This window comes from Ilyonectria robusta (genome assembly GCF_021365365.1).
Source record: "Ilyonectria robusta strain PMI_751 chromosome Unknown BGZ61scaffold_2, whole genome shotgun sequence".
Lineage (NCBI taxonomy): Eukaryota > Fungi > Ascomycota > Sordariomycetes > Hypocreales > Nectriaceae > Ilyonectria > Ilyonectria robusta.
In genome coordinates, this window is record NW_025764436.1 from 2,606,870 (window position 1) to 2,628,061 (window position 21,192).

General features: G+C 50.7%; 7 protein-coding genes across 7 annotated transcripts; 4 read left to right on the forward strand and 3 right to left on the reverse strand.

The window, feature by feature from the left end:
* Positions 1-714: 714 nt before the first annotated feature.
* On the forward strand, positions 715-1,834 carry BGZ61DRAFT_472578 (Alpha/Beta hydrolase protein; the record flags this gene model as incomplete). Its single annotated transcript, XM_046248358.1, has 2 exons — positions 715-1,619; positions 1,672-1,834. 2 exons carry the CDS (start codon positions 715-717, stop codon positions 1,832-1,834), a joined length of 1,068 nt encoding a protein of 355 aa, XP_046111020.1.
* Positions 1,835-2,080: 246 nt separating this feature from the next.
* BGZ61DRAFT_380891 (uncharacterized protein) lies at positions 2,081-3,822 on the reverse strand. The gene is made up of 2 exons (XM_046242632.1): positions 3,621-3,822; positions 2,081-3,568 (listed from the first exon to the last, which is right to left on the reverse strand). Exons 1-2 carry the CDS (start codon positions 3,686-3,688, stop codon positions 2,098-2,100), a joined length of 1,539 nt encoding a protein of 512 aa, XP_046111021.1. The 5' UTR covers positions 3,689-3,822; the 3' UTR covers positions 2,081-2,097.
* Positions 3,823-6,537: 2,715 nt separating this feature from the next.
* On the forward strand, positions 6,538-7,464 carry BGZ61DRAFT_340962 (uncharacterized protein; the record flags this gene model as incomplete). The annotated part of the gene is made up of 3 exons (XM_046239361.1): positions 6,538-6,868; positions 6,976-6,977; positions 7,066-7,464. 3 exons carry the CDS (start codon positions 6,538-6,540, stop codon positions 7,462-7,464), a joined length of 732 nt encoding a protein of 243 aa, XP_046111022.1.
* A 501-nt stretch (positions 7,465-7,965) lies between these two features.
* On the reverse strand, positions 7,966-9,469 carry BGZ61DRAFT_554030 (beta-lactamase-like protein). Its single transcript, XM_046255565.1, has 3 exons — positions 8,830-9,469; positions 8,628-8,768; positions 7,966-8,570 (listed from the first exon to the last, which is right to left on the reverse strand). Exons 1-3 carry the CDS (start codon positions 9,180-9,182, stop codon positions 7,979-7,981), a joined length of 1,086 nt encoding a protein of 361 aa, XP_046111023.1. The 5' UTR covers positions 9,183-9,469; the 3' UTR covers positions 7,966-7,978.
* A 308-nt stretch (positions 9,470-9,777) lies between these two features.
* BGZ61DRAFT_489953 (major facilitator superfamily domain-containing protein) lies at positions 9,778-11,591 on the forward strand (the record flags this gene model as incomplete). The annotated part of the gene is made up of 6 exons (XM_046250277.1): positions 9,778-10,032; positions 10,089-10,367; positions 10,437-10,477; positions 10,537-11,249; positions 11,309-11,517; positions 11,565-11,591. The coding sequence occupies 6 exons, from the start codon at positions 9,778-9,780 to the stop codon at positions 11,589-11,591; spliced, it is 1,524 nt and encodes a 507-aa protein (XP_046111024.1).
* Positions 11,592-12,155: 564 nt separating this feature from the next.
* On the reverse strand, positions 12,156-17,923 carry BGZ61DRAFT_554035 (ABC-2 type transporter-domain-containing protein; the record flags this gene model as incomplete). Its single annotated transcript, XM_046255566.1, has 8 exons — positions 12,156-12,921; positions 12,977-13,206; positions 13,260-13,493; positions 13,547-14,485; positions 14,539-16,512; positions 16,543-16,740; positions 16,774-16,976; positions 17,911-17,923. 8 exons carry the CDS (start codon positions 17,921-17,923, stop codon positions 12,510-12,512), a joined length of 4,203 nt encoding a protein of 1,400 aa, XP_046111025.1. The 3' UTR covers positions 12,156-12,509.
* Positions 17,922-20,194, forward strand: BGZ61DRAFT_527209 (uncharacterized protein; the record flags this gene model as incomplete). The annotated part of the gene is made up of 7 exons (XM_046253077.1): positions 17,922-17,957; positions 18,078-18,101; positions 18,183-18,298; positions 18,354-18,757; positions 18,842-19,131; positions 19,182-19,628; positions 19,682-20,194. 7 exons carry the CDS (start codon positions 17,922-17,924, stop codon positions 20,192-20,194), a joined length of 1,830 nt encoding a protein of 609 aa, XP_046111026.1.
* Positions 20,195-21,192: the final 998 nt, after the last annotated feature.

Below are 21,192 nucleotides of genomic sequence, written 5' to 3' on the forward strand. Positions count from 1 at the left end.
CCGGATGCCGCATGCACTCCACAGTGGGGTACCGAGGATGTGGGAGAGCCGGAGCGATTTCTGTTGCAAGGTGCTATGAATAATTTGCCCGAGCACACCCACTGTAGGGGCTCCGCTCTAACGTGCTATACAGCGGCAGACCGCCCTTTGCTCTATTAGAAATCAAAGCTTAGGTATTCATACTAACTTGGGTATTATTGGCATGTGCTTATAGGGAAAATCGCGCAGCTTGTGACAGCTTTCACTTACGTGCAAATGCCATCGCCAACGTCGTCCTCCACTTCTCAGGTTGGTAGAATTGGTGTTGCTACGTCGGTCTTCAAAAATACACATTTATTGGCTACTGTTGGAAGATGACCCTGTATTGCGAAACTCTGATAGATTAATGTCCTGACCTTGGTCAGAAAGGTGTCTGATAACCCGCCGGTCCGGATAACCGGCACAAGTAATGATCAATATCATCGTCACTACCTGCTTTAAACACTCTCCATTTGATCAATTTGACCGTAACAGATCCAACGGATCCAACACCCTGTATTACGAAACCTCTGATAGATTGATATCCTGACCTTAGTCAGAACGGGGTCTTATAACCCCTCTTCCGGCCGCTTCGGATGACCAGCACAAGCAATCATCAACATCATCACCGCTTTGAACACTATCCATTTGATCCCTTTGATCTTAACGGACCCATCAACTACTCAATCTACTGCAATGTCTGACTTTTCAGCGTATGGAGGTCCGAGTGACGAGTGGCTCGCCGTGCAGGCTACCTTACCACCGCAACCCGCGACAGATCAGCCGCTTTCGGCGTTCAAACACGTCGTCAACAAGGGCCGTGAGACGATGGCAGCAGAGGCGATGAAATCCCTAGCTCCGCAGGTCCACATCAAGGATTTCAAGATCCCGACACGGGACGGGAGCTCTATTGAGGCTCGAACCTATCGTCCCGTCTCTATTCACCAAGCTGAATTGCTGCCCGTTTATATCCATTTGCACGGCGGTGGCTTTTTATTCGGCTCTCTAGCCTCCGAGGACGCCATCTGCGCCCGTATTGCTTGCGGAGCTGAAGTCGTCGTTCTAAATGTTGATTACCGTCATACACCGGAACACATTTACCCTACCGCGTGGAATGATACCGAGGATGCCTTCGAATGGGCTCACGCTAATGTGAGCGAATTTGGTGGCGACGGCCAGAAGTTGGTGATTGGAGGCATCTCGGCAGGCGCACAGCTTGCGGCCTCGCTCACACTGGAACAGCACCTGAAGACGACGAGCGAAGGCCCTGGGTCCCTCCCCGTCATTGCTGGACAGGTGTTAATGATCCCATGCCTCACTCACAGTGAGTGCTATGAGCCACAACTCAAGCGGTTGACAAGCCCTTCTTTGTGGAGCTACAAGGAAAACGAAGATGCACCGATACTGCCTGTGAAGGTTGCGAGATACTTTATTGATCTACTACAGATTAAGGATCCTCAGGTTGATGATACAAGGCTCAATCCAGGCAATGCCACACCTGCGCAAGTAGAAGGACTTCCACCGACCGTGTTTGGAATTGCCGGTCTGGATCCTCTCAGAGATGAAGGGTTGCTGTATGCCAAATTGTTGACCGAGGCTCGGTATGATATTTTCCTTTCTCTCCTCTAAACTGGAAGCTTACATTGCACACAGGATTCCCACAGATGTCAACCTGTTTCAAGGTGTGCCGCATGGGTTTCGTCGGTTTGGAGACAGCCTGTCGGCCTCGGCGAGGTGGGACAAGGTCATGGAGGATGGAATTCGATGGGCGTTATCGAAGCCCTCGCCTGCTGACGACTTTGTCATAAAGACTTAAAATCAGTCTTAAATTTGCGATTTCCCAACTAGATAAGATGTTAGAATGCTTCGATTTCCCTTTTTCAGATAATAAGTCTAAAACTTCATTGAAAATCTCAGTACTAGTCAGTGAGCGGATCTGGGTAGAGACTAGTCGTGAGGGCAATTTCTGATGAACCTAACGGCATCACAAGGACAATATAGGGTAGAGAAAACGGTCGTTATTATCAAGTAGACAGCACTGGTTATCTCGAAATTTACAGATGTGAATTGATAAATGAACTATCCTTGTTTCATGACAAAGTCCGAATAACTCCGCTGCTTCACCTCATCGCATCTTCTTCGGTAACCGGGCGCCGGGCCATTGTACCTCGTCATCGACCTCTTCTGCTTATGAGCAAGATTCTTGTTCACCCCAGTCATCCATGAATCAACCTCGTTCGCTAACAATCCCTGTCCACACTCATGCACATGCTCGGTCCATTGCTCCATGCCCATCTCCGTCGCCTCCACGTACAAGACGTTGTTCTTCTGCGCGTACCCGATAAAGTCGGAAGTCCATTCAACCGCGTACTCGATGCTTCGAGGGATGTTGCCAAACATCTGATGAGGGCCCATGATCATGAACATGTTCGGGAAATCCTTGACGGTCAAACCCAAGAACGTTCGAATGCCATTGCTCCACACATCCTTGAGATTGGTGTCGTTGAGGCCCTTGAAATCTATCGCGTTGAAGGATCCGGTGACGGCATCAAACCCAGTGGCATAGATTAGAATATCAAGGTCGTGAGTCTCATCGTGAGCCTGTACACCACTCGCTGTGATCTTCTCAATAGGATTCTCAGAGATGTCGACCAACTTGACGTTGGGCTTGTTGAAAACCTCATAATAGCCACTTTCAAGTGGCACACGTCGCGTACCAAAGCCATGGGTCTTCGGAATGAGTTTCTCGGCGACTACTGGGTCGTTGATCCGTGCACGAATCTTGTCCGCGTTGAACGCACTGTAGAGTGCGTTGGCCTCTCTGTCCGTATATATGTCTGCGGAGATGCCCAGGACTTTGGCAAAACCAGGCCGGGCATACAAGTCCTCCCAGTGAGCAAGGCGCTCCTCCTCTGTCATTGAAAACACGCTCTTGCTGTTGGCCACGTGGATGAAGCAGGAGTACGATTCCAGGCATTGGCGAAATATTTCGGGATAATCTTTGCGAATCTTCTGCATTTCTTCCGGCGTGATCTTTTTATTCCGGAGCGGAGCTGTCCAGTTGGCTGTGCGTTGAAAGACGGTCAAATGGCCAACGCGATCCGCGATGGTCTGAATGGTTTGGATTGCAGTTGCTCCAGTGCCGATAACCCCGACGCGTTTGCCTTCGAGACTAGGTGCATCGCTAGGCCATCTCGCAGTATGCCATGCCGTGCCCTTGAAATCGCGGACGCCAGGGATGTTCGGCAAGGTAGGTTCATTGAGAATTCCCATGGCGGTAATGAGGTAGCGAGAGGTGTACGTGTTGCCCTCTTGGTCCGTTAAAAGCCACGAATCATTGGTTTGTTGCCAATGCGCTGACCGTATCTTTGTATTGAATTGCATGTCTTTCTTCAGATCGAACTTCTTGGTGAGGAACTGGACGTACTTCAACGTCTCAGTCTGGGGCGCGAAGTGTTCTGTCCAGTCCCATTCATCCAGAACTTCCTGGGAGAAGGAGAAGATGTACGAGTAGCTCTCTGAGTCAAATCTCGCACCAGGATATCGATTCCTAGGCTCGTGTTAGTGTCGATAGACAAGTGCAACTTCAGAGATCTATTTACCAGAACCACGTGCCACCTTCAGCTGATCCAGCTTCTAAGACCCTGACTCTCAAGCCAAGTCGACGCATCCGATACAGGGAGAAGATTCCACTGAGCCCGGCACCAACAATGAGGACGTCATAATCTAGGTTTGCATTTGCAGCCGCAAATGAATTGCCGTTTTCTGTGGCATGGATATTATTTCCGGTCCGGCCGTTCAGCCCGTCAATTGAGCCCATGTCGGCGGTGTTTGATGAGGAGGAGGTGGTGTCTTTGATGTGTCCGTAGAGAGTACCAAGACTCTGTAATATGCCTGGTCTAACGCGCCGTAGAGTGCAAGGTTCTTGGTATGTATAATCATAAAATGGAGGATCTGACGTCCGATGTTGAACTATGAATATGACTTTGAGATACCGACTACAGGGTTGTCCGTAATTATGTCAGAGCCGGGGTTGGATCAATTGCGAGAAGACAGAATGCGGGGGTCGGCAATAATGCGGCGACAACCCATCACAGTGTCCTTCCCACCTTTCCCAAAACAGATTACCTGATAATCGCCGAGCATGAGATGGATTGCCGACGCCTATTCCCAGTTCATTATCGCTTGCGGAACCTTACTATCACGGATTGGGATTACCGGCGGGGTCGGTCATTGCGGAGAGTTCACCGGAGGAGGACCATAGCCGACGCTGTCAAACCTACGCAAGCCGCCCGGATGGTAACCTGCAAAGGCGCGGGCCGTTGAGTGTCATCGCGAGCGAGGGTCATTCGCCGAGAGCGCAGGTCGGGTACAATCGGAACCGAGGAACAAAATCTCCAAGAAAGGACACGTACAGCGTCTTGGAACCTCTGGGAATGTCTTCAAGAGGAAGGGCTTGGGCGTTGTCGAGTTACATCACATTGCGTCGAGGCTTGCACAGGTGAGTACATATTCGTACACGCATCCGCCACTGCATGAACGAGTGACAATCACACGAGCCGGTGAGAAATTGCCCGACCATGAGGTAGCTCAATCAGTTCCGATGTCGGATTGTTTATCTGCGTGTATGTGATATTACGCAACGTCCTGTTGCCTACTGGGTGTTGAAAATGATCGAGATCATGGAAACTGGCGGTGTGATAACCAGTCCTTCCAGACACGGCAGTGATGATGCTCCCAAGCTGTATGTTTCACTCCAGCCGCAAGATGTATTCATATCGCACATGAGGAAAGTTGCGTTATTTCTGCATGTCGGCCCAAGGCCAGATACGATCCTTCTGGTTACGGACGCCAAGCAAGACTAGATCCTGTCAATGAGACTGAATAAGACATTTATGTTCCAATAATAGGTATTCGTACGTAGACTGTCCAGTTGGCTAGGTCGGGATCGGTCCGACAAAAGAACCATCAGAAGATCAGCGATCAAAAGTCTTGCGGCTCAACAGCTGACACGAAAGCGGGAAGTTGGTGGCCGTGGCTATGTCATCCGCTGCCTGGGGGGTGCATCCTCGATTCTATTATGCATTCCTTCCATCACGGACACAATACTTCGCAACGTGTCTGCGTCCTTTGTTCTCATCCAACCCGCCAATGAAAGTGATTGACGTAATGTTGCTTCTAAAAGTCGTGGATGTGCACAGCCTCCACTTCTTACCTACAGAGCAAAATAAGGCTCGGCAAGTCTCCTGTTCCACAGAGAATAACAGATGACCAAGTGACGCTAGATCACGCCTCATTCAGCCTTGAGAATCAGCCAACTGCATGTCTTGGAACCCCGCTGCGCTTTTGGGCACGCCATCCTTTCCCATTCGTATTCGTAGACACAGCCTGATGTTCCGTGTGGGTGTTTGACTTTCTTCTGAGGTATTCCACCAGCTGAGAGGCGTGATGTGCACATGTAGGCCGGCTGACAGTCGGTGTTGCTTCGACCCCGCGCCTCAATGAGGCCAAGACACCAACCAAACAGGACCACATTGTCTGTCAAGAATGCCCCATTTAGAAAACATCTCAGTTATCACCCCCAGAACCTAAAATAACTGTAGCTCTTCCCGAACTGTCGAATAAGATTCCTGCCTGGAGGGCCACGGTCCCGTGGTGGCCTGCGGTGATCTGTGGGGGCCGGTGATGGCCTACGATGGTGTCATGGGCCGTGGCACACGCTAGTCCCTACGGCAGACATAGAAGGATTCTCAAGTCCATCTTGGCGATAATCATGGTATGTATGCGGAATACGAGCGAACTTCTTTACTTTTTTTTACTGGTACAATTGTCTTACTTGCACTTCAAAGCCAATGGCAAAATAGAGGCGGTCAATCACGCAAGGTGGAATACAATAGAGGTACTTACATACAAACGAAGGCGGTGGCACTGCCGACCTTTACCAAAAATGGACAACGTATTTTTTAAAGTGTTTCTCTCCAGCTCAGCCACTCGGGGACTTGGGAGGGTGCCAAGAAGGTTGCGCAGCAGCTAGCGCTGATCTTCTGGGAACGTTACCCAAACTGGAGGATTTCTGGGCGGAGCTGAGCCTCGGTGGCTTCCGACTGCAGAGAACCTGAGCTGGCTGAGGCTTACTTGGGGGCTCTGAAAATAGCAGCAACAGCTGGACACGAGGCTCTCGGGAAGTTTATGCCACTCAGGCTACCTCAACGAAGCGGGGTGGCGAGAACTACCTGAGAATCTCGATCGGCGAAGTTGACGCAATTGCGTTGGAGGTGCAAGCTGCGCCATCTGCCATCAAGGCTTGGGGAAGAGGAGGGCTACGTCTTGGGGATGATTTAGAAGTATATAAGATACCATGGGTTCTACCTTTACACTCGTTTCTACTCATCACCATCACAATCACCATCTCCTCCTCTCCTCACCACCATCAATCTCTCTTAATAACAACTCAATTCAATCCTCCAACAACAACCATCCTCTTCTGACCTCTCCTGAATATTCATCCAGTTCTTCAAAATGCGCTACTCTTTCACTCTTCTCGCCTTTGCCGTGACGGCTCTGGCACTTCCCACACCCAAGGCCGCCGATGACGGCTCCTGGGCCCCGGGCAAATATGAGGGTCCCGGTACTCCCTACGACGACGGGAAGTGGTACCCTGGCAAATATGACCGCAAGGAAAAGCGAGAGGATGATGGCTCGTGGTACCCTGGAAAGTACGAGGGTCCCGGCACAGGCAAAGATGACGGAAAGTGGACGCCTGGAAAATATGAGGGCGGAGACACTGGCAAAGACGACGGAAAGTGGTATCCTGGCAAATATGACCGCAAGGAGAAGAGACAAGATGACGGTTCTTGGTACCCTGGGAAGTACGAGGGTCCCGGCACCGGCAAGGATGATGGCAAGTGGGAGCCCGAGAAGTACGAGGGCGGAAACACTGGCAAGGACGACGGAAAGTGGTACCCTGGCAAATACGATCGCAAGGAGAAGAGGGAGGACGATGGATCGTGGCATGAGGGCAAATACGAGGGTGGTGAGACTGGAAAGGATGACGGCAAGTGGGCACCTGAGAAGTACGAGGGTGGCGACACTGGCCACGACGATGGCTCTTGGTACCCCGGCAAATATGACCGCAAGGAGAAGAGGGAGGACGACGGTTCTTGGCACGAGGGCAAGTATGAAGGTGGTGAGACTGGTAAGGACGATGGCAAGTGGGCGCCTGAGAAGTATGAGGGCGGCGAGACTGGCCACGATGATGGAAAATGGTACCCCGGCAAGTACGATCCCAAGGAGAAGAGGGAGGACGACGGCTCTTGGCACGAGGGCAAGTATGAGGGCGGCGAGACTGGTAAGGATGATGGGAAGTGGCATGAGGGCAAATATGAAGGCGGCGAGACTGGCCATGACGATGGCAAGTGGTACCCTGGCAAGTACGACAAGAACTAGGGTGCTGGATTGAAATTGTATTGATGAGGACGGTATCATAGATGAGCGGGTTACTTTTTGGCTCTATTTACAGAGAGCAGGTTGCATAGATTTCGATATTTTCTTTTTACATTCTAGGGCTACTACGCCACTGTCTTCGGACTTATATAATTCACTCCTTTTTTCTTTTTCCAAAGCTTTTGCTTCCTTCTGCGATCAATAACATATGATTAGGCATGTCCTCTCGATCATACTTTACTTTCCATTCTGAGGCCTTCATAGCGCAAGTGCAGATCCATATAGAGGTAGGGTGTGCACCCCCGCCCTTCCACGCACTTCTCCTCGCTTCCATGAACGAAAGTATGCCAGCGGCGCAGGACTCAATGATAAATCACTACAGTATTAATAGATGAATAAGAGCAGTAGAATTATTTGGTAGGTAGCTATCATGGGTAAGTTCATAAAGTGTGACGATGAGAAAGTTCAAATAATCGTTAACCTTTTTTAAGGATCAGATAACTTGGGATATAACACGTTATGCAAGGCCTTTCGATTCCCAATAGGTCTTCAGATCGCGCAAAAATGTCCACCTCAACCCTTTCCCCAATCCTTTCTCCTTCCAGTTATTCAGACTATTTGGGAAATGGTCTACCCCGTCTCGCACGGTCGAGTCATGTGCAATAATAATGAAGATGTTCTCGTCGCAGTCGAGTTGCTGTAGATGCGACACAGTCCGCTTTGCCAGCGGGATATCCAAGCCAAATGTCATGTCGTAGAGTGTGTCGTTTGCGTTCCTCCCGCGAGACTTCTGCAGCTGTTCGAATGCATCCCCCGGGCACAACGATATGTTCCCATGAGGGTGGCATGGGTGGGGTGTAATCGATTCCGGCACGCTCATGTATTTCGATGGGCGTAAAATGCCGGCATAGTGGCAAACATCCCCACCGAGCAGAATAAATGTGTCCGGGTTTTGGGTTGTTCGAGCAAGGCCACAGAGATGGCCGACTGCATGTCCAGGGCTGTCGAGGAGATAGAAAGAGCCATCACCAAAGTAGTCGACGGCCGGAAATTGACCGATATGGAATGAATCTGGGCCCTCAAACTGGATCTCGCGTAGGTTTCGGCCTCTAAGATTGGGTTAATATATATGTGCTAGTATGAGAAGGGATATTGCCGGGGCTCACGTGTAATCGCTCTCTAAGATCGGGGACTCTGGGTTTGCTGGGGCCCCCGGAAGCATCGCCTTTTTGAATCCAGGACCCACCACTAGGTCGGTAGTGGCAGGGAACGTGGACGGGTCTCCAATATGGTCCCAATGCCAGTGGCTGCAAGATATGGCCCATATTAGCCGCTCAAGGTCAAGAACATCACTCAAGCTCTGCTCACCTCCAAATGACAGCCTCGACTTCTTTAGCTTCTATCCCACTCCCCTCTAAAATTTCCACAACATTCTTCTGCACCTGAATATCGTAATTCGTGCTTGGAAGATATTCCGTGATCTTCGGCGAGTAATTGTTAAAGTCTTTTCGGATGCCCAGATCGAAGACTAACTTGCGGCCTGACGGGTGTTCCAACAGAAATGAAAAGGAGGGCGAGGTCTGGAATGTCTCTAGGCCTGGAACGGGGGGCGCCATGAACCTGTCGAGAATAGCTGGCCCAAAGTTGACAGGGTTTATCAATTTGACCCCGATGATTTCCCTGCCTTGAGGGATCTGTGCGATCTGATGTTCATTGGACATGGTAGGCCGATTGGAATTTGTCCTTTAAATTGCGTGGGGTTTGAAGAATTCCGGGATGTTTGTCAAGCCGATATAGCCTTTCCGTTGAGTCAATGGCAAATTGCTTCTTGTGCGTGTGGCGGTCAGTCGAATTCAGGCGGGGTGAGATTCGTCGCCGGGTTCAACGGCGTGTCGCTGCTTGATTGTGTACAACAAAGTTCAAGCCTGTGCATCCAAGTCGAAAGAAATCGGCAAAGACCCTTGGTAGCTGAACGATCTAGACTCGCATCGACGAGATGTTGGTTATTTGGTGGCTAAAGTGACGCATCTACCCCATATTTTGGCTCGGCTATCCACCGGTAATCCCTTTTCGACAGTCCCGGCCACCGACGCGACCCAAGATACCGGGGAGACTAACGCGCTAAACAATGACCGGTGCCCTTGTGACTGAATCTGCAGGGTTTGTGAGTCTGTCTGCTGGGGAAACCCCACTGCGGCCTTGATCTTCCCCATGGGGTCCGACGTTACTCTACCTGCATAAGAACGGATACGCGCCCCGGCTGAAGGATTCAACTCTCAACCATCACCAGGTTTCTTTGTATGCATATCATTGAACATGTCGGATTCAGAGAAAGGAACTCCGGTGCACCAGCTCGAAAATGCCATGGGAACCCAACCCGAGGCTTCCAAGTCTGTCGACGTGGTTCACAATGACGAAGCGTTGAGAGTCCTGGAAAACTATACCGGCGATGAGACCTGGACACCTGAAGAAGAGAAGAAGTTGCGTCGCAAGATTGACTGGAGACTTATGCCAGTCCTCTGTGCCACATATGGACTTCAGTACTACGACAAGGCTATGCTTTCCCAAGCTGTATGAACCCAATCTACTCTATCAAGTTGGTCGTTTGCTAATAGTACATCACGAAGGCAATCTTCGGCCTTCGAACGGACTTGGACCTCCTTGTAGGCAATCGATACTCCTGGGCGGCCTCTATCTTCTATCTTGGCTTCATCGTTGGAGCTTACCCCGCTATGGTCCTTGCCCAGCGCTACCCCGTTGAGCGTGTTGCGTCCGGCATTGTCATCGTCTGGGGTCTTTGCCTGATCTTAACCACGGTCTGCAAAGACTACCAAGGCATCTACATCCAACGATTCTTCCTTGGCTTTCTTGAAAGTGGCATCAGTCCCATGTTCATGTTGATTGTGGTAAGTACTCCGATGCCGGAGCAACGATTGCTTGCCTCGCCGTTATCATAGCTTATTGACACACCGCAGGGAAGCTTTTATAAGAAAAATGAGCAAGCAATGCGAATGGGGTAAGCCACAAGCCCTCCACTAATCTAGGGACCGAAACGATACTAACTATGTTATTTAGAATCTGGTACAGCTGCACTGGATATGTGTCCGTATTCTCGCCTTTGATCAACTACGCACTCGGTCAGGTCAACGGGGGCGTCTCTTCGTGGCGATACATGTACTACTTCGCTGGAGCACTCACTATTGCGTGGGGAATCGTCCTCTTGTTTGTTCTCCCACCGGATCCAGTGCGAGTCAAGGGATTCGACGAACGAGAGCGATATGTTCTCGTCGCCCGTCTGAGGACGAACAACTCCGGTGTCAGAAACATGCATCTCAAGGTCGAACAGATCTTGGAGTTGTTGCTCGACGCGAAGTTCTGGGTCGTCTTCTCGATTGCTTTCTTGTCCATGATCGCCAATGGGCCCATTTCCACATTTGTCCCTATCATCATTAACGGCATGGGTTTCAGCACCCTCCACTCCCTACTCCTCGTGATGCCAGCGGGCGCCTACGCGGGAACGATGCAACTACTTTTCCCTTTCTTGGCTTACAAGTTCCCGGGAATTCGATCTTATCTGGTCTTCATTGCACAGATGGGCACAACCTTAGCGGCGCTGCTGCTATGGCGTCTCCCATTTTCATCCACCGGGGCTCTGCTGTTCGCCTGTTATATCCTGCCATCAGTGGGAGCTGGCTATGCTGTGCTCATGGGAATGCAAATTGCCAACACAGCAGGTTATACGAAGAGGTCCATTGCTTCTTCGGGCATGTATATCGGCTACTGCCTAGGTAAGAGCAGAGTAAACCCCACAGTTTCGTAGTCTATCAAGCTAATTTCTCCATTCTAGGAAACTTTGTGGGACCCCTGGTGTTCAAGAAACACGAGGCACCCCGGTATGAGTCTGGATTTGTTGTGGTTGTTGTCACGTCGGTTGTTGCTGGGTTGTTGGCACTTGTCTATCGCATGCTTTGCATGTGGACGAACCGCCAACGTGACAACAACGGTACACCTGAGGGCTTTGATCACGCCTATGAGGATGACCTGACTGATAGAAAGGTACGATTAAACCCCATTACGAATAGGATGAAGCTAACACCGTCTAGAACCCTCAGTTTAGGTACATTCTATAATGCGATGCAGCCACTTAGTCTATATCATCGTATTACTGAATTCCAGACTATACTCAACCAGATATCCAAGGCTGTACTTTTAGTCTCTTCTACGAGACACTTTACTTGTTGTGACGGTGCTAGCAGGCATGGCCAGAGCTTAGTACGGTAGGCCCTTTGCCAGCTAAGATCTCCCCCAGAGTCATAGCTCTGCCGTTGAGCTTTGGCAAAATATGCTTTTTCCCTTCTCTAATCTTAAGTACACATTTTGCCTTGCCTTGTTTCTTTCCCAAGCTGTAGTAGCAGCTCCTGTCACTGGTATTCCATGCTTGTTTGTAGCTTTATCTAGATTCACTGTGTGATGTGTTCACTGAAAACTGCAGGCTCATTCCACCTCTCGGCGTCGTTGTACTTGACTTGTCCCTCCTCGCCTTGTTATTGGCAATGACCTCTTCTATATCCTGGTGGTGGTTTGCACGAGCTCATGATTGACAATCCAAAAGCTGAATGTGACACTATGGCTCTCTTCACCGGGATTTCAAAATGATCGGCAAAATAATTAATAATAATGGCTAAGCTAGCAACCAACTCTGTAACTCTGGAAGTTGACATAGAAAATTTGGGATCTGATACCCTTCGAAAGAAAGTGTCCGGCTCTGTCTTTATATCCCACTGTAGCTCCAATATCCATATTCCATCAGTTCCACCCATGAATCTCTGTCTAACACACCAGGTGTGCTCGTTCAGGCTTTTCAGATCATTGTTTCCAGGGCTTCTCGGATTGCAGGATCATGCAAAATTCTATCGACCAACTCCTCCGTTACTTGTCTATGATGCAACTTATCTCTAGCGTCTATTAATATTCATCCCTTCTCCACCCCGCTCGTCCTTTTTTCCCGAGGACCCATTCTCTAGCACATTGCGTTTACTACCTTGGGTCTACTGCTTCTTGAACTTGTTCTTGGGAACACGAACCAGCCAGTACAAGCCCAGCGCAGCTGCAATGTTGAAGATAATGTACACCCACATAAATCCGAAGTTGCGCCAGCGGTTCGCGAAGTTGACATGGATAGCCGACAAGAACGTGTTAGTCTGGGACATGGCGCAGTACTCGCAAGAGCTTGTGTTGTTGTCCGTGAGGTACCCGCCTGTTATATCCAGGAATGTTGCCAGGTACTCGCCGCAAGTGCTGCCGCTCGGAGCCTCGAACTTAACAAATTCCTTGGGGGCACAGGCCATAGGCGCGTTCGCAAGAGACGTGCCCAAGAAGCCTTCCACGACGTATGTGAAAGGGTTGACCCTGTACATGAAAATCCAAAAGCCGGGGAGATCGCCAGGACCCGCAAGAATACTGGAGATAGTGTCAGTCAAGTGCACGAAGGGTTAATTATTAGGAAAGCACTTACCCGCAGAAAGCAAACATCATAATGGAAATAAGATTGACAATTCCGCTGGCAATATCAACGCTTTCAAGACTGGCAATAGCCATGGTCGCAAAAGTGCTAGTGAAGATGAAGAAAGCCCAGACGTGGAGGAACATGGTAATGCCACGTGAGTTGGCAGCATCCGTAAATTCAGCATTGCGGTAAAGGCCGATGGGGAAGTACCAGCAGACAAAACAGAGAACAGACATCAGCTATAAGAAATTAGCATTCAAGTTATCCAAGTCGCAGCAACGTCTTTTCATACCGAGTTCCAGGCAATCTCAACCGAAATATTGGCAACCATAAACGCCATCCATGAGTATGCCTTGGAAGGGCGCTCACGGGCTTCGTATAGAGTGCGCTGTTGGACAAAGTTGGGCATGATCTGCTCTACAACTTGAGAGAAAACCGTAAGGAAGATGAACACGCCAAACATCTGGTTCTGAAGACCTCGCTGAGTGTTCTCCGCGTTCAAGAAAGAGAGTCCGATAAATAGAGCCTAGATTGTTGTCAGCTTACAAGTAAAATTAGAGATTTTGGAGGAATACGAACCGCGCCGAAAGACAGGACCGCCTTGGAGTAGATGTACGCCGGGTTGCGCCAGTACTGCTGAAACACTCGCTTGGTCACCTCAAAGAATTGAGTGTTCATTCCGGCGGCAAACTCCGAGTAGGTTGCGTTATCATGTGTCTGTTGAGTTTCAGCATTCCCGCCAGCGTTCAATCTAGCCAGCTCTTGCTGAACACCCTGATACTCCTGGCTCTGGCGCCACACGACAGGCCAGTCAATCTCGGTATGGGCACCTGGAGCAGCTCCAATGACTTCCAACATGTACTCAGCGGGGTTCGCGCCGGTAGGTAGCTTGGCAGCACCATTTCGAACGAAATAGTCGACCAGAACCTTTGCGTTCTTTCCAATCTCTCCAAAGTAGACAGTGCGGCCGCCCCTGGCGAGGAGCAATAGACGGTCGAATCGTTGGAAGAGCATGGCAGAGGGCTGATGGATGGTACAGAGGATAGCTTGGCCGCTCTTGGTAAGCTTCTCGAGCAAGTTGCAGATAGACCAAGAGGTTTGACTATCAAGACCAGAAGTAGGCTCGTCAAGGAATAGAAGAAGCTGGGGGCGGGCGGCGAGCTCAACGCCGATGGTCAGGCGCTTACGCTGCTCAACGTTGAGACCTTCTCCGGGGACACCGATAAGAGCTTCCGAGTATTCTTCCATGTTCAAGAGACTGATAACGGTATCAACGTAGGCAATCTTTTCTTGTCGGGTATAGTGTGAGGGCTGTCGGAGAACAGCACTGAAGGTAAGGGCTTCGCGGACGGTCGAGGTGTGCAGATGAAGATCCTGTTGCTGGACATATCCGGTCTTGCGCTGGAAAGATTCGTCACGGAGCTTGCCATCGACAAGCATGTCTCCAGAAACAACACCCATGGTAACACGAGTAGCAAGCACATCGAGAAGTGTCGTTTTGCCGGCTCCGGAAACACCCTAGAGATAATTGTCAGTATCACTTCGAGTAGTGTCGAATTGAATCATCCTACCATCAGAGCTGTCAGAGTTCCAGGCTTAACCCATCCATCGACATGATCCAGAATCTTTCTAGTCTCGCTCTTAATCTTGACCTCGTAGCAAACATCCTTCCAGTGGAAGATTGATGTCTGTTTCGCCACGTCGGATGAGTCGCCTGAATCATTGCTGCTAGCCTGCACGTGTCGGTTGCCACTGGCAGTTTCGGAATCATTCTTGCGCGGGTTCTTCAAGCCCTTGCGTGTGAAAACTAAAACCTCACCCTTGGAACGTTCGGAAGCGATATACTCAGTGGCCACAAGGTGCAGACTCATGAAGAGGATCATGAAAGCGATCATGACACCAAGGTTGCGCCAGCGGTGGGAGTTGATAAATCCATATGAGAGTCGCACATAGTCAGTGCCGCTAACAAAGTCCTGGCCGGGGACTGATCCTACCGTACTGCAGGCTCTCTCAAGACCGCGAATAGAGTCGTAGTTCGGGCCGCTGGGCACAAAGGTCGAGCAAGTGAAGTTGCGTCCATTGAACTCGTTGAGGATCAAACTTTCAAGACCGTAGAAAACCGGGTTGATCCAGCGGATCCAACCAATCCAGTCCTTCATATACTGCGGAGGGATCGCAAACCCAGTATATAGAGCAATGGCGAGGAGGATAATCGAGGCTGGGGCAAGGGCTTGGGAGACAGACTTGGTGACAGATCCAATAAGTCGGAACATCATAGACATGGTCAATGTCATTGTGAAGCTGATCAGAAGGAAGAAGAAGAAAGCGCCCGGTTCACGGCGAAGATGGCCCATGAAATATAAGATGGTGTTGAGCAGGATCGTATTAATGATCTTATATGGCAAATCCATAACCATAGCTGAGAGAGCTTCTGCACTGGGATGATAAAGAGCGTATCGAGCATGCTTTTCGACAATCTTTCGCTTTGAATATAGAGTGAGGATCTCAAGGATACTGCCAAAGGCGTTGATGATGACGATGAAGAACAGTAGGATACCGCGGCGGAAGAAACTGGACGTGTTGGCCGGCAGGTTGTAGAAGAGACTGGAGATGATGAGAGCTTCGAAGACGTTGGTGATTAACATGGTGGCTGTGATTGATGGATCGCCTTTCAGAAGGACCCAACTTCGCCAAAGCGTCAACTTCATCTGCTCGATGTAGGAGAGCGTGAAGGGCGACTTGGAGCGCTGCATGTCGGATTGGTTGATCTTGTGGGACTGAAGGAAACGGTCATAGTGCTCTCCTCCAAAGGGATGACGCTCCACATATTCGCTGATATCATTCATCAAGCTGGCGCGAGTCTGGCTGGCCTTCCAGGCTTGAGCAAACTCATCAGGGCTGCGAGGAGTCTTGCCCTCCCAACCAGGTCGGATAACACGCTCCTGGTGGCTGGTCATAGAGGTCAGGAAATCGGCCGTGGTCTGTTGATCAGGGCAGATAAATCCAAGGTTTTCGAAATAGGCCCTCGCTTCGGTGGTCTTTCCAAAGAAAATTTGACGGCCTTCGAACAGCACAATGACTTTGTCAAACACATCGTAGGCGTCCTGCGAAGCCTGGTAGATGGCAACGCAAGACGTGCAGCCCATGGTATCGGCTTGAGTTCTCAAAGTTCGGCAGAATTCAAGAGCGTTGGCGCTGTCGAGACCTCGGGTACTGTTGTCCCAGCACTGGAGAGGAGAATAGCTTAGAGCGGCCTCTGCGATAGTGACACGCTTTCGTTCTCCGCCGCTGACACCTCGGATGAAGTCATCGCCAACTCGGGTGTTCTTCGTATGCGAAATACCAAACATGGCCATAGTGACATCGCGAAGGTGTTCAGCGTATTCCCTTCTGGTGATCCCCTCAGGGATGTTCTTGGGGCAGCGAGCGCGGGCGGCAAAGTACAGGGTGTCGCCAACCGTCAGGTGAGGGAAATGGTTGTCGACCTCGGCCGTGTAGATTGCCTCGCCACGGAAGGCGGTTCTCATCTCGCTAGGTCGAATGCCCTGGTAGTTGATGGTGGCATCATCGCTAACATAGAATCCGTGAGTGTCACCGGCGATAGTTCGCAGCAGCGTGGAGCAACCAGATCCCGGGGGTCCCAGAACCGCAAGCATCTCGCCGCTGTGGACAACACCCTCCAAATCCTGGAGGATATCAATACGCTGCTGCTTCTTGCTGAACAACCCCCTGATCGAGTTGAAGCCTTCTAGAAACACGTTTCCCACCGTCTTCTGGAAGTCGGTTGCAGTACCAAAGCCATAGACGTTGAGGTTCGTAAAGGCGATGCCAGTCGTCTTTGGTGGTGTTCCCTCGGAGGTATCAGTGCGGATGTCGTAGAAGGCTCGAGCCCACTTGCGAGCATTGAAATTAGGGCCGGCAGGATTGAGAGGGCCTTCAGCAGGAACGGGGAAGAGGGTGCCAGGAGCGCCGTGAGACCTGGTGGTCAAGCGGCGAGCGAGCTCGACAACTTCGTCATTCATGCGCGCCTCAGAGTCGTCGCAGTCCTTGCCGGCCGATTCCTCTTTTGCATCCGGGCATATCGTCGACATGGAGTCGGAATTCGAGGACGGCGGAATCTCATGGCTAGCCTTTTCGTTTTCGGAGGGCAGCATAGAGCCCCCGGCCTCGGCGTTGCTGCCAGATGGCATGATGAAGCTCAGGGGTGCCAAGTAACAGGCGAGGAAAGGAAAAGGGAAGAGGCAGTCAGCCGATAGAAACAGCCCAATTTAGAACAAAATAGAACAGTGTTGATGATTCTGGATCGAAATCTTTCAAGTTCTGGTTGGTGCACTGAACAGAATATTTTGAATCCCAGGCCGGGGAGCTTTATATATCCAGCTCTCGAGTTGAAATTCCATCTAATCTCTCCGATCAAATCCATGTCGTAACCTGCATGTCACAGCCTACGCCAAGTGCCGACGACGTCAATAGTTTCCGGTTGCGCGACGCTGAGTCCGAGACACAGTCCGGACGAGTCCACGCTGGCTGTTGGCCGGACTTTGCCAAGACTCCAACACCTGGGAGGGATGAGTCCGGGATGTTTCCATGACCCACTCGTTCCGGATCTCAGTCCGGACTTTCGGCCGCCTCAAATCCCGGGGTCCGGCGAGCGAGCCACACACCCCCCCTTAGCTCCGCTTTACTACGTAGTAGCTCGCCTCTCAGACGCACTCGGACGGGGGACAGTCAGGGATCGGGCATGTCTGCCTGGAGCTTATGCCTAGTCTGGACTCTGTATATGCCGAGTACAAAACCACTCCGGACTCCCCTTGACGGCATAGGACCGAGGGCGCCTCTGTTCCTGACTCCAGATCTCCGCGCATCCACCACCACGCAGCCACCAACAGCCTCCTTCAAAACATTGGGCCCTTGAATCCTCAGCCCGGACGCCCAGCCCGGACGCCCCTCAGCCATGGCGGAGTCCGTCAGCTCGCTGAACGCGCTGTCGGTAAGTGTCACAGCCTAGCCCATCGCCGGCGTCCGATGATGGCTAGAGCCCCTGCCGGTTCTGGCAAAGTCCGGCCTTCTACCAGCAATCCTTTCCGCTAACATGACGTCGTTTTGGTAGTGTCGCATGTGTAAGCTCAAGAAGGTCAGTCCCTAGTTCTTTGAGCTTCCCCAGATGAGACAACCCCAGTCCACAAGCGCAGGGCTGATGGACTCCGCGCTTTAGGTCCGCTGCAGCCGCATCACACCCACCTGCGACCGATGCAGACTTCAAGGACTTGAGTGCCACTACCCTGAGCGAGTCAAGAGGAGGTCACGAAGGGGGCTTACGGCCCGACTAGCGTCTGCCCACTCTCCAAGTTTCAGCCACAGGGATACTAATTAGATGCCTATATAGAGCAACCAACAGCCCGTTATCAACCATACTCCAGCGGCTGCAGAGGGTTGAAGAACACGTCATCTCCCTCAACCCCCTACCACCCAGCTCGGATGGCAGTCCCGATCCTGCCAGGGCTAATGGAAGGCGTACGCGGAGTTCGGATGCGGCTCATGAGGTCGCTTGCTTCGGTGGCAGCACCACATCGAGCCCGGCCTCCCACGCATCTCCAAGCAACTTAAGCGCAGGCACCAACACGCCCCGAACATCCGGCTCCACATATCCCTTGGCGGATGTTGACATCACGGCTGTTCTCATGGACGCCGTCGGTCAAGTTCAACGGCTTAGGCTACAGTACATTGCAAAGTCGACGCTGACTGCCGGAGTCACTATCCCAACGCAGTTGGCGAAAGAATGGATTCATAGTATGCACCACCTCGGCCCGTTCATTCAAGTCTTCCCTGTGTGACAGTATCAAGATTCTTCTACTTACACTTGTTGTCCTGTAGATTATTTCACTCATATGCGCGCCGATGCATTCCTAAGTCTTATCGATGCAAAGCTAATCGAACAAATTCCCGACATTATCGACTCACCTTTTGTCCACCTAGATGCAGCCATTCTCGTCGTATACTACGCTGTTCTCTATCACGGCTGCTCTCTACCGTCTACCGTGACCAACAATATTCATGATATCAAATATGCTCGACAAGTCTACCTCTGTTGTTTGCGCTCCCTCCCGAATTGGCAACGAGAGGCGACAGGAACCACGACCGACTTCATCGCCGCCATGCTTACGGTACGTCTGACTCCTCTTTGAAATGATCTCATTTGTAACCCAATTCCCAGGCTCGAGTATCAGCGGAGTGCTTCGACTACGATCTGAGCTGGCAGTTGTTCAAGAAAGCGTGCGAGTACGCCCAAGGCCTCAACATGCACAATCTCGACAGTGGCGAAGGTTTCGCCAACTCCAACGGGTCCAAGGTGGATTCTGACCGAAGGGGTTTTTGGGAGCTGATACAGGTCGAACTCTTCTTTCGACTACTGTACAACAAGCCCCCAACGCTCACCGAGAGCATGAACAGCTGGCGTGTCAATCTCCCATACCTCTCACCCGACTCTCAGCCCGACATGGAAACAGTACCAACCTTGGCGTTTTTAGTCAGTTCGCGAATCACATTCGTCCTCACCCGCTTTTTTCAGCTCCTTGAAGATGATGCGCCTGGCGGCGACATGCTCTCGAGAATTGAACAATTAGGCGAGGAGGTTGAGACTTTGTTTCAGGAATGGCAAATGGTAAGCTCCTTACAACCGTCAATTTCCTATGCAATTTATTAAACAGGGAATAGGACGAGTGGATTCAAAAGGCTGAAGATAACGACATTCACTGGTGGATGCTCATCGACGTGGCGCTGACCGGGTATACGAGCATCATCTTCATGCTCCGAAAGTACAATATCCTCGAGACGAGCTCGCCCAGTCCCGTTTCATCAGACCACGATGTTCCCCGTTCACCGTTGGCCATCAGGGCATCGCGCAGCATCCTTAACATCATCTATACTCTACTCATCAAGTTCCCAAACTCGGAGACCATGTCGCTCATGGTGGGCTTCTTCCAGGCATTCATTCCCTACGCCTGCCTGGCCAGCAATATCGTGCACTCGCCAAACCCCAGTGCCTTTGTTTCTGACCTGGAGCTCTTGGGGCGAATTGCCCAGAAGATTGGAGATCTCTCGAAAGAGGAACGTGACTTTACGCCATTGGTTCGGACGTTGCAGGGTGTGAATTCGGAGCTGCGGAGGTGGACCGACCAGGACTGCTCAGCCAGTGGGCGTAAGGTGTCGATGGAGGAGTGTCTTTAGAAGGGATTCTTTATTACACGGGATTTGGATTTTGCGCGGCGCACCTGGACATAGAATCAAAATCGGGTATCTCCGCCTTGTTTGGAATTTGTTCGTATAAATGGTTCAGACGAATAAGCTGGCACAATGGCATGATGGGATCCCGGTATAAGAGGTAGAAGCCCCCACAATGGGTGGTTTAGAAACGGTCAATTTGTTCATTTTAAATCGAGATTTCTAAGGCCTAACGAAAGTTAAACTTCTTCGATCAGAGACTAGTGTGGCGGCATTTAAGGTATTAGCTCACACGGACCTTGTGAAGCTCGGTAGCGGATCGCGCGGCCACCGAGTGATTGCATCACGTCTTCTGTGCGGAGTTTTCCCAACCAACCACGATTGCATTTCACTATTAAATTGCAAATACGGGCAATCTTCTCACCAAGGAAAAGCAACCATAAAGTACCTTAATTCTGCACAGCCCACGTATCCATCGTCAGCATGTGCCAAGACGCTATTCTCCCATTGAGTCATGCAAGGGAAAGGCTGACATCCCGGGCTGGAGCCTACCCTACATTTGAGTCCGACACTCCGTACGCATTTCACATGCTTTGACAATAACTGTGACTGTGTTGGAAATGTGGCATTTTTAAACGAGGATCGTTGGTGAGGGATTATGTGAGTCAAGGTACTGGGGGTGTGTTAATTTTGTTGATTGGATTGATAGTTGGGGATGGGTTATCACCATTAAACTACATTACCACATTGACGAAGGTCACTTATCCATCGACGATTAAAAATTAGACAATAATTTTCGATAGAACTAAGATAATGTATTGACTCTATATGAGTAAACTAAATATATTGATTTTCTTGTAAATGCTTGTTTCTTGTTTCTCCATCCATCCCTCGGCTTGCGCAAACACGCCGATGATGAAGTAAACAACATTTTCAAAAATAAAATAGAAATAAAATCACAATTCACCTACCCTGCACAGATCGGCGATGTTAAAATTGCAGAC